Source organism: Haemaphysalis longicornis, unplaced genomic scaffold (genome assembly GCF_048455015.1).
Source record: "Haemaphysalis longicornis isolate Haplotype H1 unplaced genomic scaffold, Haemaphysalis longicornis Haplotype H1 scaffold_11, whole genome shotgun sequence".
NCBI lineage: Eukaryota > Metazoa > Arthropoda > Arachnida > Ixodida > Ixodidae > Haemaphysalis > Haemaphysalis longicornis.
In genome coordinates, this window is record NW_027526214.1 from 50,659,478 (window position 1) to 50,678,490 (window position 19,013).

Sequence of the window (19,013 nt, forward strand, 5' to 3'; positions counted from 1 at the left end):
GACGTAGACGTGCTCCTTCTTGCTGCCGCGGCCTACCACCAGCTCCACGGTTAGGTGCTCGACGTTCGCGGTGTGCGCGAGCGTATGCTCCAGGCTTGTTATGCCTTTCTTGACGAACGTGCAGACCCCGCCGCTCACTCGGGCTCCGCGTTCCGGGCCCTTGGGGTGTGCTAGGGCGTAGGTGCGGTACCCCGGCAGTGTCGGGGCGTGTTCGCTGTGAGTCTCTTGCAGCAAGATCACGTCCGGTCGGCGTTCCGCTTGCGTTACGTATTGCGCGAGCGTCGCCTTCCTCCCTCGCAGGCCGTTGATGTTCCACTGCCATACGAGGAGGTCGTGTTGTTTCGGTTGCGTCGTCGTCGTCGTCATTACGGGGACGGTCTGGGTGACGGTGTTGTTGAGCGCGATCGCGACGTGAGCTTCTTGCACAGGGCCGCTAACATGTTCTCTATCTTGTCGGACCGGGCTTTGAAGCTCGACAGCATCTCCGCCTGGGCCGCTTCCACTGCCGATAGCCGGGTGTTGAGCGTATCAAACTGTCTATTGGTGGCGTCTTGGTAGCTTTGGAGCTCTTCCCTCGTTACGTACTGTTGCCGCGCGTCGTCTCGCGCCTTCGACTTGAGCGCGCGCCTCCTCTTGACGGGCTCGTTCTCGGCTTCCATGTCGTCGTGCATTGCCTCGACGTTTGCGCCTTCGTTTGCGGAAGGGTAGTCGTCTTGTGCGTCCTCGACCGGTTCGAGTGGTATCCTCACGCGCGAGCGGGCGGCCGTCGGTGGCGTCGTCCTCCCCGGAGAGGATGTCGGGGTGCTCGTCTCCGGCGACGATGACGGTTGCCATTTCTCGAACACTTTCTCGAGCTTGCGGCACAGCTCCGCGATGGTATCCTCTTGGCGTTCCATTTGGGCCCTTAGTAATGCGTTTTCACGCCTTACACTTTGTATCTCTCTTTCGAGCGCGGAATCGCATCCGAGGCCGTTGTTGCCATCGCGGGTCGGCTTGCCCATTGTTCCCGCTCCCGATGTCATCGCCGCCCACGTCACTTCGGTTGGCGGGTGCAGTTGCACTCTCCTATTTTCCATTGTTCCGCTCGCTCGCGTTGACGCGGACATTGGCGTAGCTGCTGACGTCGTTGCCTTAAAGTTGCCGCCCCTCTGGCCCCGCGGTGTCACGAAGGGGGCGTTCCCGCTTTGCAGCTCTGGAAAGTTCTCCGCCGTTTTGCGCGGGGGGGCTTGCTTTTGTTGCTTTACTGCTTCTTTCTGTCGCTGCGCGCGCTCCCCGCGACGCTGCGCCACCACGTGGGGAAGCTTGAAACGGTTCGTGCAGCCCGTGGCGCCCGTTGCGTGAGCCCCGTCGCAGAGTTTGCAATGGGGTCTGCACGTGGCCTCGTGGTTCGGCTCTGGCTCGCGCTTCCCACACGCCAGGCATACCCTGGTCTTCGGGTTGGGGCATACGTCCGCGCGGTGTCCTAGCTTGCCGCAGCAACGGCAGAACTCGTGGTGTTGGCGATATAGGCTACATTTGACTATCATAGCGCCGTACTTGACGGAGTTGGGCACCTTGCTGCCATCGAAGGCCACTATCACTGTGGAGGTGTTACCTATCCTGTGCGCCTCGAGCGCTAGTGGGTTGGCCGCATTGACAATGTTGGCTTGTAAGTCCTGATACGATTCGGACGTATCTATCCCTCTGATAATGCCCTTTACAGTGCCGTCGGGGGCCGATACGTACGCGAACGTTTCGTACTCGGCGTTGCCTATCTGGAGTTGCTTTATCTGTACGTACCTCTTAGCTCTGTCGTCGCTGGGTGTACTGACTATAATGACGTTCTGTGTGGCGTTTGTGCAAATGGTGTCCTGACTCGACTCTTGCATGGTGGTCCCCGCGGCCTTAAAGATGGCCAACATTAGGCGCTTGGCCTCCGTGCGAGCTACGTTGAGTCCGCCTCTCGGGCGGAGGATAATTTTGGTTTCGCCGCGCGGTAGCTGCACGGGTAGGCGCGCTGCCTTGCTCAGTCGCGTGGTAACTTTCCTAGCGAAGCTAGAACTACTCTGATGCTGCTTTGAGGCTGCGGGAGAGGCAGAAGCCGGCTCACCCACTTTCGGTGCGGTGCGTCGGCGTAGTCTCCTTCCCGCGACGATCCAGCCCTCGTCTCCGTCGTCGTCAACGCCCTCCTCGGTGTGGCGCGGTGGCAAACTTTCGTTGGGGGCCGACATTTCGGCGTCGTAGATTTCCTCGTCGTCGTGGTCTCCTTGCGAAAAAAAAAATCAGTTCGCGAGGAGTCACGAGCACTGTGGTCGTAGGGGGCTGGCGCCGGTGATCGAGGGACGGTCACATTCTGGGTCGGTGGCGGCGAAGCCGTGGTCAATGGGGGCAGCGTGGTGATGACTGGTGTTGTAGACGCAGAAGGCTGAAGCGACGCCGGCTGCAAGTCCAGCACAGGGGGCCGCAGTAGCGCCGGCGGCGCCGACATGATATAGCTGCGAGGCCTAAGGCAGCAGTGGCGGTGATGGGGCTAAACAGCCCCGCGGATCAATGAAACTGGGGAAATCGGGTATTAAAATGAAGCGGGGCGCTTAGCAAGCAGCGGGGTATCACTAAAAGAAGGTGGGTGGTAGCGAACACGGTTTAAAAGCCGTTGAAGAAGGAGCCGATCCGTAACCATACAGGCAGGCTCTTCTTCGTCGTCGTCCGTCTAGACCGTGCAAGAATCACCATCCACATGTGCTCGCTGATGTAGCATCTGTGGCGGATCAAGCAAGGAAAGCAGGACCCAGACGTCCGGTTCTCGTGGTGGTCACGGAACACTCAAGCTCGAGCACGCGAGCGCGGCCGATCTTCCTCTTCTGATCGTGCCGCGCCCCCTGCCTTCGCTTGTCTCAACCACCCATTCCACCTTTATTTTCTACACACTCCCCGGCCCGCCAAGAAGTCTAAGGGTTAGCTTCAAGGAAGTAGAGCCGTTGAATGGGCCGCCTGATTTCTTGACCAGTTGACAGGCGGAGTACACAGGAGCGGGTGATTCCGTCGCGTCCGGGTAGCAACTTGGCCACACGGCCGAGTCTCCAAAACGTTGGGGCGTATCCTTCATCGTGCACTACAACCACGTCTCCGACTGCGAGTTGGTGTAACGGATGTGAGGGCGCTTCGTGAGCGGACCGCAGAAGCAGCAGGTATTCATTTCGCCATCTTTGCCATAGGCGATTTGTGACGTTCTGTCGGTGCCTCCAGCGGCGTGTCAACTCGGAGCTTGTCGACGATGGCTCGAATGGCCCGAGCTTCTGGGGGAGGCACGTGTTCGGCTTGCCGAGCCAGAAGTGAGCCGGCGTTATGGGATGAGGTCCGTCGGCATCCGTGGTCAGGTACGTCAAGGGCCGGCTGTTGATAACCGCCTCCACTTCACACAACGTGGTTGCCAGTTCCTCAGCTGTCAGAGAGTTGCGCCCAAGGGTACGTCTCAGCGTCTCTTTCGTTATCCGAATCACTCGTTCCCACCAACCGCCCCACCACGGTGCCTTCTCTACGTTGAATTTCCAAACAATGCGCTTTCCGCTGCAGAAATCTTGGAGTGTTGCGTCGGTGAGGGAATGGAAGGACTTCGCACAGTGTTTAAAAGCGAGGGCGTTATCGGAGTATACCGTGGCAGGTATTCCGCGGCGAGCAATGAAGCGCCTGAAGGCGAGCAAGAAACTTGACGCTGTCATCCCCGTCGTCAATTCCAGGTGTAGAGCCCGCGTGACGCCGCACGAGAATACGGCGACGTATGCTTTGACTTTGGACGGGTCGTTGGTACGGCAGCACAGAGGACCGCAGAAGTCGACGCCCACAATAGAGAACGGGCTTGTTTCCGTTATGCGGTCACGTGGTAATGGTGCCGTCGGTGCTGTCTCCGGTGTCAGCCTGCGCCTTCGGCACGGCAAGCACTGGTGGAGGGCTTTCTTCACTGTCTGGCGCCCTCGAATGATCCAATAGCGCTGGCGGATCTCTGCGAGCGTGGCTTCTATTCCAGCGTGCAATAGGCGCTCGTGGGTTGCCAGAATAAGCAGCCGTGTTAAATCGTTCTTTCCGGGCAGAATGATCGGATGTCGCACTTCGAAAGGAGATTGTAAGCAGTGTAGTCGTCCCCCCACGCGGATAACGCCAGCGGAGTCCAAAAAGGGCTGTAGACGAAGCAGTCGGGAAGTCCCCACACCAAGCTGGCTGTTCGATAGAGCTTCCCGGTCTTGGGGGAATGCTTCCTGCTGTACCTGGAGAATCCAGTACAGTTCAGCTTCTTGGACTTCGTTAGCAACCAGTGGCCCGGTCATCGATGGACGCTGCGGTAAAGCGTTGTTTACGAAGCGTCGAACCCAGGCCGTCACTCTAAGTAGCCGTGAGTAGCGGCTGTAATCTGAAATTTGGCATAGTGGTTCCGGTGGCGAAGACCCCACAGGGCAAGATGACGCCAAGGCTGGTGACGGGTCGACGAAGTCAGCGACTTCCTGGGGCTGGTTCAATGGCCACAGGTTTTCTGTGTGGGCGATCCATGATGGTCCATGCCACCAAAGCTGTGAGGTTCTGAGGACTGTTGCACTTATTCCGCGTGTGATGAGGTCGGCAGGATTGTCCTTGCTGCTGCAATGCCCCCATCTGCATCCCTTGGTCAGGCGCTGGATCTCTTCGACGCGATTTCGGACGAAGGGTGGCCACCGGCTAGGTTCCCCGCATATCCAGTGCAGGGCAATCTGCGCGTCCGACCAGAAGAACGCACGTGTGGCTGATAGGCCAGGAACTCGCATTAGGTAGCTGTAAAGGCGCGCTGCGATGAGGCAGGCAAGGAGCTCGAGGCGAGGCAACGTCGTCGCCTTGATAGGGGCCACACGACCTTTGCTGATCAGCAGATTTGCCTCAAACGGGTCACCATGCGCGGAGCGTCGGCGGACGTAGACAGCTGTGCCATATGCTCGCGGGCTAGCGTCCGCGAAGAAGTGGATTTCTATGGACTGCTCCGGGTAACCTTGGTCGTCTGATACGTTTCGTGGCAAACAAAGGTGTTGCAGCTCGGTTAATTCGGAGCACCATGCGTTCCAGGCGGTGAGTTGCTCACGTCGTAGAGGACTGTCCCATGGGTGCCGCATCTTCCATAAGTCTTGAAATATAACCTTTGCCCGGACCGTGAATGGTGCCAAGAAGCCTAGCGGATCGTAGATTCTTGCAAATGTTTGTAGCAGGGTTCGCTTGGTTGTGCGCTTGGTGTTGATAAACGCGGCCACGTTTCCTGTGCTGATGAGCAGCGTGTCGTCAATGCGGTTCCAGCTCACCCCGAGAACTTTCATTGTGGTGGCGTCGCCACCTTCATCCTCCAATGCGAGCTTATCTCTTATGAACAAGTCCCGCAGGGAAGAGATGTTGGAAGCCCATTTTCGGAGCTCCATTCCGGCTTCGGCCATTACAGCCTTTGCTTCCGAATATATCTGATGAGCTCGGTCGACGTCGTCCATGCCAATGATGAGGTCGTCGACATAGAAAGACTCTCGCAAGATGGCGGCGGTGTCCGGAAACTTTTGTGAGACTCGCAGATGATGGTGCAAAGTGGCGGCGAGCAAAAAGGGACTCGATCTCGCACCAAAAGGAACCCGTGTCATTCGCCACTTCACTACTGGAGGAAAGGGCTCATTCGGTGTAGGAAGGCGCTCCACCCACAAAAAACGTAGCGCGTCCCTGTCCTGTTCCCGAACAATCATCTGGAGGTAGGCCTTCTTTATATCTGCGACCATGACCACGGGATAGCACCTGAATTTAAGAATGAGCCTTAACAGGTCCGCATCCAACTTGGGCCCCTTACAGAGAATGCTGTTCAGCGAAGGTTGCCCCGAAACATGTGACGAGGCATCGAAGACCACCCTTAGCTTGGTTGTGACGGCGTCCCGACGAACCACACCGTGATGCGGCATGTAGTACCTGGTTGTCGAGCATTGGTCACCGTCATGCTCGGGAACTCGTTCGGCATGGCCGTCGTTGAAATACGTCCGGATTGCATTGTCGTACTGGGACAGCAGCTCAGGCTGACCACGAAAGCGCCGCATCTGCACACGCAACCGCTGTTCTGTGAGCCTATAGTTGTCAGCGCTGGCGTCCAGCCCTGGCTCCTGGATCATGAGTGGAACCTCGTACCGCGCGCCATTCTTCCTCACGTCGCTCTCGAATTGCTCTACGGCCGCGCGGTCCAGCACTGACGCATCAGGTCTTTCTTTGATCCCGATAGCATCCAGTCGCCACAGTGACGATAACTCGTTATCTGCCGCTTCGTCATCCAGCGAGGGCTCCATGAGGGCCAGGAATAAAGCACTAGATGATCCCAAAGTCCAGCCAGTTTCGTCGGAGTGTGCACCCTGGAGAGTCCAGCCGAACATTGTTTCGACGGCGGTCAGGTGCGGAGTCAGCCGTGAAATGTTCCCCGAGGTAACTTTCCAGTAGAAATCTGACCCAATTAGGATGCTGATGTGGTCATCCATGTAAGCCGACGCGGGCGAAGTGTCAGCGGCGAAAAGACCATGGTCGTACATCAGTCTAAGCGTGTCATCGGTGATTGGGGGACTCGTAACGACGCAGATACTTGGGACCTCAAGGGCGTCGATGACCACCTGCTTGCCGTTGTTCTGGCTGGCCACCGTGACTGACACGCGAGGATACTTCTCCGCTGCTGCGTGGTGGCTCTTGCCGAATGTGACCAGCTTGAGGTCCTCAACGCCTTCAACGGAGTAGCCCAGAGCGCGCGAAACGTCACGCCGAACGAACGTCCGCTGGCTGCCCGTGTCTAGCAGAACCCTCACCAGAAGCTGACCGTTGGGACCCGTCGCCCATGCGCGGCAAGTCTGCAGGTAGACTGGAGTGGGCCGTGTGCTTCTAGTTGACGCTGTAACCACCGACGATGCCGCATGTGACGGTTTGGGCACTGTGGGCGGGCCCCCTTGACCAGCCGAGTGGGACGACCTGGTAGCGTGCGCGGAACCTGGCTGAGCCACGTCGCAGAGTGACGTTAGATGCCGGCGTGAACAGCGGCTGCAGGACAACGTTCTAGCAGTCTGGCAAGCACGTGCAATGTGATTCTGCTTGCCGCACCGGAAGCAATGTCTTCCTGCTTGCAGTCGCCGTCGCTTCTCCTCTGGTGGCACATTCGCGGTGCATTGCGGGATCCCATGGCCTCGCCCGTCACAAAGGGGGCAACAGTCACCACGAGGAGGCGGCGATGACTCCGCATGTAGCGCTGCGGCTGACGGTGGAGAAAACTCCTCATGCGGTGTCGGCCGGGGTGCTGGAGGGCGTCGAACCTGAGGACCGGTGCTGTCCATGTACCTTTCTTCCCGAATTTCCACCTGAATACGGAGAAAATCCAAGATCTCCTGAACTTGCTTCGCATCCCCGTTCACCTCATTCGCGGCTGATTCCTTCATCCGTTGCCGGTAAAGAAGAGCGATGTCATGCGGCAACGCCTTCAGCAGGACCCGGTGGATTATGACGGCGTACCGGTCGGGCGCGATACCTAGTGCCTCCAAAGCGTTTAGGCGAAAGCTGATGTCGTCATGCAAGCGCCGCAGCCCCGCGACGTCCGCAGAGGTCTTCACTGGAGTTATGGCGAGGAGGGCATCGACATGATCCGCCATCAATAGGTCTCTGCGACCAAAACGGTCTGTAAGGATCTTGATCGCAGCGTCGTATCCATCCTCCGCAAGCCTGATGCCCTCAATCGCGGTCTTAGCGGGGCCGGTCATGTACGAGCGGAGGTACTTGAATTTATCGATTTTCGTCAAGTGTTGGTTTGCATGGATGGTAGCGTCGAATTGTTCCCAGAACCCCTGCCAATCGCGACGGTCCCCAGAGAATGGTGCAATCTGCAGCTTGGGGAGGGCGACGCGGGGAACTGGCACGGCGGGAGCAGCCGTGGATTCGCTCACCCTTCGATCTAGCGTATGTCCACCAGCAGCGGAGGTCGAGGGACCGGAGACTGCAGAAGGCGATGATCGGGCGGTGTGCACGCGGGCCCGAATTTCGCAAATGCTGAGCTCGTAGTCCCATGCTGTGGCGTAGTCCGCCTGAAAGGCCTCGTCCGAGAGTTGAGCCTGGATCTTGGCGTCCAGGGCGCGCAGCTCTGTCTGCTTCTCAGTAAGTAGGGTGACGTAGCCCTGAATTCGGGTCTCGGGGGCAGCGGGATCCTCGAGGAGAGCGTCAAGCGCGGCGATCGCCTTCGTGATGGCGGCGCGCAGGGACCCCCGAACTCGGCGTTCGTGCTCCATGAAGGAAGGAACCGGGAGCCTGGGCGGGTTTTCGGCACCAGCGTGTGGCGGATCAAGCAAGGAAAGCAGGACCCAGACGTCCGGTTCTCGTGGTGGTCACGGAACACTCAAGCTCGAGCACGCGAGCGCGGCCGATCTTCCTCTTCTGATCGTGCCGCGCCCCCTGCCTTCGCTTGTCTCAACCACCCATTCCACCTTTATTTTCTACAGCATCTGCTCTGCTAGCTTCTTTTTTGCCATCGAATCCCCAAATAAATCCTCTACTAGCTGGTGCCAAGTGGTTAGCTTAGCCTCGTGGTTTTCAAACCACGTCAGGGCGGCGCCGGTCAAGAATACCTCGATATTTGCCTGCTTGGCGGCCGCATCTCAGTGGTTAGACTTGCTCACCCGCTTGTAGTGCACGAGGCATTCGTCGAAATCGTCCCCTTCGTTCTTAGAGAACGTACGTGGCTCCCTCTAGGGCTTTCAGTTGGCCATCGGCATGTCTTGGACTGTTTTTGTAGCCCCAGTCAGGGGTACACACTGCGGGGAGAGAGCGGCGGCTAGGCGGGTTCGGCGAAGTTCCAGTGGCCCCGTCTTCCTTCCACGGCTACCCCTCACCACCACCACAAACTGTTACGGTGCAAAGGGTTTAATTACAGCCGTAAATTGAAATAAGAGCGCTGAAGGATGCGGCCACCGATCCTACGGTCAGTACAAGTGCGGTTCGTCGTCCACTTCCTCTTCTGCTCCTTCCCTTGACGCATACCCCACTTGGGGATTTAACGCTGTACAGTTTCGGGTGTGACGATATGTGTGTGTGTGCGTGTGCGTGCGTGTGTGTGTGTGTGTGTGTGTGCGTGTGTGTGTGTGTGTGTGCAGGTGTCCAAGATATTATGCACCAGGATAAAAACAGAGTAATAGCGTAACTCAGAGAAAACATAACGCGCAGTGTTTGCACTACAGTGGAGAAGCGGGCAGCATTTTTTTCTTTTTTGAGGCTTAATACTTATTGTATTAAATTATCTAACTCGAGAAGTACTGTCCTAATCACTAAAGTGCCAAGGAGGCAATCGCAGGTACCAACGAGGGGCCTCTAACTGCGGCGTTTTCAGCGACGAACTAATGGCGTACTGAATAATTCTGACAGATAAAGAACACGCGCGAAATATGAAAAATACCAAGTAGCAGCGCCGTCACAGCCATTAACGCGCATCGTAAAGCAATGGCCTCAAATAGGCTGCCTCTGAGTTAGCTAGCATAATATGAACAAAGAAAGAATAAATTGCGACCAAGTTTGTGCCTTATCTGAACATGTGCCCCGCGAATCTTACTGTTGCTGCTCCTTCAATGGATGACATTAATAATGTGATGCGCTATCTATTGCGGCGGCGAAGAGGCGAAGCAGTTGCTTTCATTAGGCCTAATTAGGCATGCTGGTTTAAAATGCGCGCGGACGCAACGTCACGTGGTATTTTTATACCACGTGACTTTTATACCAAGTAATATTTTTATACCACGCATCGCATCGACACCAGTCGCAAGTGGTGTCGATGAGATGCACCGATTCGTCATGTCGGCGCAGTTCTTCCCGAACTATTTGCCTTATCGTAGATGACAAGTCCATGGAATGGGTGTCCTCTACGCACGCTATACTCGTGACGTTTGGCAAGCCACCAAACTTTGGTGCAATGCGACGGGTCTTCAGGGCCCCGAACACCTGACAATGTCGTAAGGCGTCTTCTGTGTTCAGGCTGATAAGGAAAGCGTACACGTCTTCAGCGATACCTTTAAGAATGTACCCAACCCGGTCTTCCTCAGACACAGCGGGGCTCACAATCCGGCACAATTGCAATACTTCTTCGATGTAGGCCGTGCAAGAATCCCCATCCACTTGTGCTCGCTGATGTAGCGTCTGCTCTGCTAGCTTCTTTTTTGCCATCGAATCCCCAAAATATATCCTCTACGAGACGGTCCCAAGTGGTTAGCTTAGCCTCGTGGTTTTCTAACCACGTCAGGGCGGCGTCGGTCAAGAATACCTCGATGTTTGCCTGCTTGGCGGCTGCATCCCAGTGGTTAAATTTGCTCACCCAGTTGTAGTGCACGAGGCATTCGTCGAAGTCGTCCCCTTCGTTCCCAGAGAACGTACGTGGCTCTCTGTACGGCTGCCAGTTGGTCATGGGCATGGCTTGGACTGTTTTTGTAGCTCCAGTAAGGGGTACACACTGCGGGGAGAGACCGGCGACTAGGCGGCTTCGGCGAAATTCCAAAGGCTCCTTCTTCCTTCCAAGGCTACCCCATACCACCACCACAAACTGTTACGGTGCAAAGGGTTTAATTACAGCCGTTAATAGAAATAAGAGCGTTGAAGGAGGCTGCCACCGATCATATTGTCAGCCCAAGTGCGGTTCGTCGTCCACTTCCTCTTCTGCTCCTTTCCTTGACGCATACCCCGCTTGGGGATTGGTGACGACTAGTTTAACGCTGTACAGTTTCGGGTGTGACGATATGTGTGTGCGTGTATGTGTGTGTGTATGTGTGTGTGTGTGTGTGCGCGCGTGCGTGCGTGTGCGTGTGCGTGTCCATGTGCGTGTGTGTGTGTGTGCGTGTGCGTGTGCGTGTGCGTGTGCGTGTGCGTGTGTGTGTGTGTGTGTTTGTGTGTGTGTGTGTGTGTGTGTGTGTGTGTGCAGGGTGCCCAAGATATTATGCACCAAGATTAAAAACAGAGTAATGGCGTAACTCAGAGAAAACATTATGCGTAGTGTTTGCAGTACTGTGGATAAGGGGGCAGCATTTTGGGTCTTTTTTGAGGGTTAATAATTATTGCATTAAATTATCTAACTCGAGAAGTACTGTCCTAATCACTAAAGTGTCAAGGAGGCAATTGCAGGTACCCACGAGGGGCCTCAAACTTCGGCGTTTTCAGTGACTAACTAATGGCGTACTGTATAATTCTGACGGATAAAGAACACCCGCGAACTATGAAAAATACCAAGTAACAGCGCCTTCTTGCCCATTAGGCGCATCGTAAAGCAGTGGTCTCAAATAGTCTGCCTCTGAGTTGGCTAGCATAATTTAAACAAATAAAGACAGAATACATTGCGACCGAGCTTGTGCCTCATCTGAACACGCGCCCCGCGAATCTTAGTGTCGCTGCTCCTTCCATGCATGTCATTATTAAGGTGATGCGCTATCTCCTCCGGCGGGTGCAAGGCGAAGCAGTTGCTTTCATTCGGCTTATTTAGGCATGCTGGTTTTAAATGTGTGCGGATGCAGTCACGTAGTATTTTTATATTTCGTGGATTTTCTTTATCAGTAAGAATAAACGAGCACACAACTATTTAGTCACTGAAAGTGCCGCAGTTAGATGCCCCTCGTGGGTACCTACAAGTGCCTCATTGACACATCAGTGAATAGGACAGTAATTCTCGAGTTAGATAATTATTACAAATATTTAGTCAATGTTATTAACAAACAAAATACTGTCCGCTTTTCCACAGTACGGCAAAGATTACGCAAATAGGTTTTATTCGAGTAACGCCTTTGCTCTTTTATAAAATCTTGGTGAATAATAGTTAACATACCCTGTATGTATGTATATATATATATATATGGTGTGTGTGTGTGTGTGAGGGTGTGTGTGTGTGTGTGTGTGCGTCTGTATATATTGTAGCGTCCTGTCAAACAGGGACATCAGGAAGTTGTCTTCATGAAGACGCAGGGGCAAAGTATTTATTAGGCGAGGTGAATAACTTTCTAGGTGAAACTGACAGAGGGAAACTGTTGATGGTTACCAATATTGCGACCAAAAACAAAGCCCACGAGCCGCTAGCTCACGCACTCCTTCGTAGTTTTTTGGTATGCCGCATCACACTGCACGTACCCACGCGGGTGATTAGCGTGTCCGTTAGCGTGTCCACCCTACTTGATAATTCTGTTATTTCACCATTACGCTCGTGACATTACCCCCTCCTCAAAAGCATCTTCACGATGCTACCATGATTTTCGGGAAATGTAGTCCCCTGCCTTCCGAAGTCGGCAGGTGTTATCATCGCGAGAAATATTGTTTATGCGGACCACATGCACAATTTCTGGGTGAGGACAAGAGCGCCCTTCTGCGCTTGGTCTGGGTGGAGAGAGAGAGAGACTAAACATGTTTATTGATTCTTATTAAAGAGCCCTTAGGGTGGCCTTCTCATTCCATGAGTCCATTGGCACGGGCCGCGTCTTCTGCCCTCTCCACCAACTTGCGCTGGACGTCGAGGGAAGAGCTTGCCAAGGCGCTCTCCCAAAGCTGATAGGTGTGGAATGGATTGGGCGGGTCAAGTGGACTTTGTGTACATCCGCCGACCATGTGAAAAAAGTGTTCCAATCTCCCCGCAAAAGCGGCACAAGCGGGGATACAGGGTGGGGCTATGTAGTGGTTTCTGCTAGGGTGAGGGTAAGTATTAATTTGCACGGCACGAAGTATTCTATCGTGACCCTTGGGCAGTTGTTTGTGCGGTGGGGCGTACGTTTGTCTTTCTAGCCGATAGTGCGTGCTAATCTCATGAAATACGACTAGAGGAAGCGGACGCAGATCTTCTTCTTCAGGTGCTCGGCTGGTCAATTCTCGAGCTGTGAGATGGCAATCTCCTTTCCTGAGAGTCCAATGTACGCAGGCGCCCAAATTATTTTGGCGGGTCTCCTTAGTGGCTTCTGTTGAAGTATTTTAAGTGCAGTTTTGTGTATTCTCCCGCTCGAAAAGTTGCGACAAGCCTGTTGAGAGTCAGTAATTACGGTCTCAACCTGAGTTTGGGTAAGCGCCAAGGCAAAGGCTGCTTCCTCGGCGAGTAGAGGGTTGGCTCGGTCCAGTGATACGCTGGTGCCGTGCTCTTGGCCTATAATAACTGTTGCTACTGAGGCCCGCCTTCCGGAATAGAGGGCTGCGTCCGTGTACGCCACGGCAGGATGGCTTCCATACCGCTTCGAGATAGCACGGGCTCTGTCTTCTGTGCGGTAGGGTTGATGCACGGGGTGCATGTTTCGTGGTTGCACACGTACTGTAATGTGGCGCCAGATATCATGCGGTATGTCTGTGACTTGGGGTGTTGGGTGTTGAAGCGGAATCGATAGTCCAAGTCTCGAAAGGATGGATCTGCTGGTTTCTGAAGTGCCTAATCTTGCCCTCTGGTGGGATAGATGTGCCTCTATGAGTTTATCAGCGGTATTGTTGAGTCCGAGACGAAGCAGTTTGTCTGTCGAGGTGCTGACTGGTAGGCTCAGAGCCTGCTTGTAGGCTTTTCGTAGAATGGTGTCCAGTTTCTTCAATTCTGTTGTTGAGAGCAGAGCATAGGGTATTGTGTAAGTGATCCGCGAGATGACGAACGCCTGTATGAGTCGGAGTGTATCGAATTCACCCATGCCCCTTGCCTTAGTTGTTATGCGCTTGAGCATGGGTCACTTGCTCCGTCATGGTCTTGATCTTGTTTATTGTTATGATATTTTACTTGTCCGCCTGAAAGGAGACGCCCAGTATCTTGATGCTTTGAGCAGGGGTGATAATGCGGCCATCTATGTGTATGGTGATGGTGGGTGTCCCTGAAGCTTTCTGTTCAGTTGGAGAAACGAGCAATAGTTCGCATTTTTGAGGGGCGCAGCTCAGCCCGCATGGCCTTGCGTAGCCATTTACTACGTCCGCTGCTTCCTGTAGGCGCTCCTCCATTGCTCCGACTGAACCTGTGGTGGACCAGATGGTAATGTCGTCCACTTAGAGACCATGATTTATACCCTGAATAGAATTAAGTTGTGCAGGGAGTCCTATGAGAGCAATGTTAAAGAGGAGGTGAGATAGTACAGCCCCCTGAGGAGTTCCACGTCCTCATATTGGAAAGGGGTCCGTGGTGTGGTCCCCTACTTTGAGTATGGCTTTCCGATCTGTGAGGAAAGAGTTGACTAACTGGTAGGTCTTGACTCCGCAGTTCAGGGTGTTCAGCTTCGCGAGGATGACCGTGTGTTTTACATTATCGAAAGCGCCCTTTAAATCCAGTGCCAATATAGCCGTCGGGGAGTTACGAGAAGCGGGTCTCATTGCTTCTTCTTTGAGCTGGAGAAGTATAGCCTGCGTTGATAAATGGGGTCTGAAACCCACCAAGTCGGGGGGTAGTTTTCCCCTGTCTTCCAGGATGGATTGAAGTCTTTTGAGGATGATATGCTCTAGGAGTTTTCCTATGCACGAAGAAAGAGATGTGGGCCGGAGGTTCTCTATACTGAGTGGCTTTCCCGGTTTCGGGATCAGCCGAACTTCCGCGGTCTTCCAGTCCTCAGGTATTGTTCCTTCCCTCCAGATATTATTGAAGTAATTGGTGAGCTTCAAGAGCGACGGGTCGTCAAGGTTAACAAGCATCCTATTAGATATGTGATTCATTCCTGGAGCTGTGTGTCTTCTCCAAATCTGAATGGCTGCGGTCACTTCGTGCAGTTGGATGTCTTCCTCAAGCGCCGGGTTTGGTGCTCCTGAATATGGTTGTAGATGTTCTGTTTGGTGTTTCTGGAGATTCCTGTTCTTGAGGGCTGTGAGCAGGTCTTCCTCGTGTCCAGGAAATTGGTGTATGATTTTAGCCACGTTGCGTTGGGACTCTGTTTTGCTAGCTGAGGAGTTGATCAAGAAGCGGAGGAGCTTCCATGTTTTTTCAGTGGTGAAGGTGCCGCGTAGGCCATCGCATAGAGAAAGCCAGTTTTCCCTGCAGAGAGAGTTGGCGTACTTCGCAGCTTCTTGTGTTAGCTGTGCGATCCGTTTTCGTAGTTTCCGATTATGTCTCTGCCGCTTACATCTCCGCTGCAAACTAGTCCTTGCTTCCCAGATGTGCAGTAAATGAGAGTCGATGCACGGCGTGGCTGTGGTTGTCTTTATTATTATTTTGGTGTGCAAGGAACTCCTGATGAAGTTGTTTGATCCAGTCGTGTAACGAAATTTCGACTTGGGTTTCTTCGGCTGGTGAGCGGTTGCTCCGTTCCTCTCTGAGCTTCGTCAAGTCTGTGAGGCGAGCCCTACCTATTACGGCTTTGTAGTTCGATCCTATTACAGTGGTAGATAGAATGGCGTGATCGCTGCCTTGATATTTCCCGTGTGGATCCATTGAACTTGAGGAATGTTTTTCGTAAAAGTCACATATGGGGCTGTGTCTCTAGTGACGATTGTTCTAATGCGTGTAGGCCTACTGTGGTCTGTGACAATCGTGACGTCTTGAGATTCTATCAGCGAGTGTAGACTAGTCCCTCTTGGATTGGTGTATGCGAATCCCCACAGAGGGTGAGGAGCGTTGAAATCCCCCGTAATGACAAAGGGGTTGTTGGCTGCTTTGAGTGTCGCTTGTTCAATTACTTGCTGAAGAATAAGTGGGGAGCTTTTAGGCCTGCAATACACATACAAAACGTACCGCGAGCGGGCCTTCTCGTGGACTTGTGGTATTATTTCAAGTTGAATGCCAATTTCCTCGGACTGCTTAAGTGGGTGTTCAATCGCCACGTATTGTTTGCTGACCATAGTGTGCAGGCTTTTGTCTGTGTCTGTTTCGTACGTTGTGTATCCTGTAAGGCGAACTGGTGTATTAGTTTCTTGCAGAGCTATAATTGCTGGTATCTTCGTGGAAGAGGAGATGTATTGGGAGAGTGATCCATATTTGTTCTTGAAATCTCTGCAGTTCCACTGCCATATAGTTATTCCTTGTCCGTGAGACAATTTATTACTGGGTGGATGAAGGTCCATCTTGATTCATGGGTGAGGAGAGACATGTGGGGTTGGCTTTATCTGTTTTCGTGGTCTTCCTGGTTCGGGTATTGAAGTCGGCTTCTTCGAGAACCTGCATCCGTCCCTCTAGCCTCGTTAGGTGGGAAGTTGTTTCAGTGTTTCCATAATCTCAAGGCTTTGCGCACTTTGGGCTGCTTGCATGGCGTTGATAGCACGCGCCACGTTTACCTGTGCCTGCTCTTCCATTGCGCATTGGGGGAAAATGATGTTCGAGTTATTGTCTGGCTGCAATAGGTTAATCGGCCATAGGGGTTCTTCGGCTGGTTGTGGCGGTATGGTCACGGCGCAATTGCGCTGTTCTGGGGAGGGCATTTGTTTGTTTACAGCGCTGGACGCTTTCCGGTAGTTGTTTAACTCTTCCTTCATTGCAGCCATGTCTGCGGGCAAAGCTGCTATCTCATCCCTAAGCATTGCAGTTTCTTCTAGCAAACGTTTCTCTGTTGGTGTGAGGGAGTTATGAGCTTTGGGATCGACAATCTTTGCCCAGCTCACCCGATGCAGCGATGTCTGGGAGTTTTGGGAGCCTTCTCGGTTTCCTCTCGTGGCGCTTGGGGACGGCCTCGGGAGGAGGCCCGCGACTTGGACTCCGAGCGCAGCTTCCAGCCACTCGAATCCCTGTCGGGTCCTCTGAAGCCGCCTCTCCACGTTTGGGATCTGGAACGGGAGCGGTCCTGGTTTCTCCTCCGTCGTGGAGACGGGGACGTGTAGTGGCCCGAACGGGGGGCCGGCTATTCCCCACTTGCGTCCGGCGATTCACCGGGGGCAGGAACCGCTGTGGGCACGCCTTAGACGCTGTGGTGTGGGCGCCACTGCAGAGAAGGCACTTTGGGTGGCAGTCATGTTGGTTGCTTGTCAACGGCGATCCGCATGTTTTCACTTGGGCGTTTTCGGTGGGTTGGGACACACGTCGGCTCTGTGGCCCAGTTGGTGGCAAGTATCGCAGTATGCTACCGTGCGCTTGTACAGGTAACATCACGTTATTACTCCTCGGAGGCAAGCAGGCCTAGAGCTAAACGGAGAACCTACGGACGTAACTGCGAGCGATGACAGAAGCCATTTAAGTGGAAACAATGGAGCAAACAATTCTGTAAAAGACGAAAACAGACCCCGTAAGCGGAAAAGGAAAAGCAAATGCCATAAATATTTAATCAGCTACATGAATATGCAGGGAGGCAGAAAGCCACATAAGTGGGTGGAAATTCAATAGCAACTTGAACGGGAAGGAATAGACGTGTACGCTTTAGCCGAGACTCACCTCCGGGACCTAGAAGCCCCACCTATCATAGACAATTATGTCTTGGAAGGTTGCAACAGGACCATAGGAATGAAGAAAGGGGGACGTGTTGGCATGCTCATTAAACAAGGGACCGACTGGCAGAGAGTGCACGAACGTTGTAAAGAGCATCTATGGGTTAGAGGCACCATAGAGGGGAAAATACATCGTTAGGAGTAGTGTATCTGTGGACCGGAAGTAGTGCTAGAAAGGAAAATGTGGAAATGGTAAACTGTTTGAGAAGAGATATAAACGAGTTCAAAGATTCGGGCGAAATAATCATAGTTGGATATATGAATGCCCTTATAGAAGGTTTGGATGGATACACAGACCACAACGGTTCTCTAGTGATAGATCTATGCCAGGAAAACCGGCTTGTAATAGTAAACACGGAAAGCAAGTGTGACGGACAAATAACGTGGGAAAGCGGTAACAGACAGTCCAGCATAGACTACAGTTTAGTATCCGAGACAGTATACGGAAGGCTGCGGGAAATGAGGATAGATGAAAATGGAACAGACAGCTTAGGAAGCGACCACAAGCGGTTTAGCTTGCACTTTGGAGGCGCAACCCGGACAAATGCAGAAATAGGTACAATAGGAGGAAATAATTTGAATAATGAGCAGTTAAAGATTATCGCTGATAGATTGGAAGATGAAATCAATAAATACCCAGGCAAAAACTGGGATTACGACGAAATGATTGCGTTCATAAAGGGTAAGATGAATGAAGCAAAGGAACGAAACCGATGGGAAGGGAAGAGAAAGCTGAGAAGCTGGTGGAATAAGGAGATAAAAGAGGCTATTGACCAGCGAAGAAAGGCGTCGAGAGAACATAGAGAAGCAAAAAGAACTGGTATGGAACCGAGGTAGTGAAGGAAAAGTGGGATGTCTACCGTGGGAAAAAACTAGAAGTGCAGAAAATGGTGCAAGCAAAGATCAAGCAGAAAAGCGAACAATGGTAGGCAGAAATACGGAAGAAGGGCAAAAGTGCATCCAAGAAGTTTTGGAACCATGTAAAATCACCAAGCTCAAAAAACGATAACCATCGAAAATTCCTGATTGATGAGACGGGGTAACATTTAGAAGGAGAGGAAGCGCTGGCGCATATTCTTTGAGTGATTAGTGAGAAGTTTAGGACAATAGTTGTAGGGAAACCTGCACCGATAACATTAGCGCCACAAAAGACTGCGGAAAGGGAAATAAGTTTGAGCAACCTTGATTGGAAAAAAGCAGAGCAGAAGGTTTCCTCCCAGACAGCAGTGGGCCCGAACGGAATACCAATGCAACTCATAAACCTACTTGGACCTAAAAGTAAGGAATCGTTTATGAGGGCAATAGATAAGGTGATAGAAACCAAACAAATACCAGAGGACTGGTTAGAAAGTAGGATTTATTTAATATATAAAGGCAGAGGAGACAAAGCCCGTATTAATTCATACAGACCACTCACAGTAACGTCAGTGGTGTATAGATTCATAATGCAGGCGATAAAATCAGAAATTCAAGCATGGATGGAAGAAAATGAAATACTTGGGGAACTGCAGAATGGATTTAGACAAGACAGGCGACTGGATGACAATCTGTTCGTGATAACGCAATGCATTGAAATAGCGAAAGCACAGAATAGACCACTATGGATTACGTTCTTGAACATTAAAGAGGCATATGACAACGTAAACAGAGAACGGCTGTGGAGAATGCTG

General features: G+C 52.8%; 1 protein-coding gene across 1 annotated transcript; it reads right to left on the bottom strand.

The window, feature by feature from the left end:
• Positions 1 to 2,276: 2,276 nt before the first annotated feature.
• Positions 2,277 to 10,432, bottom strand: LOC144160640 (uncharacterized). Its single transcript, XM_077691868.1, has 4 exons — positions 10,257 to 10,432; positions 5,081 to 8,286; positions 3,302 to 3,421; positions 2,277 to 2,419 (listed from the first exon to the last, which is right to left on the bottom strand). The coding sequence occupies exons 1-4, from the start codon at positions 10,430 to 10,432 to the stop codon at positions 2,277 to 2,279; spliced, it is 3,645 nt and encodes a 1,214-aa protein (XP_077547994.1).
• Positions 10,433 to 19,013: the final 8,581 nt, after the last annotated feature.

Excerpts from the sequence above, each read along its gene's own strand:
- LOC144160640 (XM_077691868.1), bottom strand. The coding sequence starts at position 10,432 with ATGCCCATGACCAACTGGCAGCCGTACAGAGAGCCACGTACGTTCTCT. Across the intron at positions 8,287-10,256 it reads ACCGACGCCGCCCTGACGTG|GCTCCCGGTTCCTTCCTTCA; the intron begins GTTAGAAAACCA and ends AAACCCGCCCAG. Across the intron at positions 2,420-3,301 it reads GCCGGCTCACTTCTGGCTCG|CCGGCGTCGCTTCAGCCTTC; the intron begins GCAAGCCGAACA and ends CTGGACTTGCAG.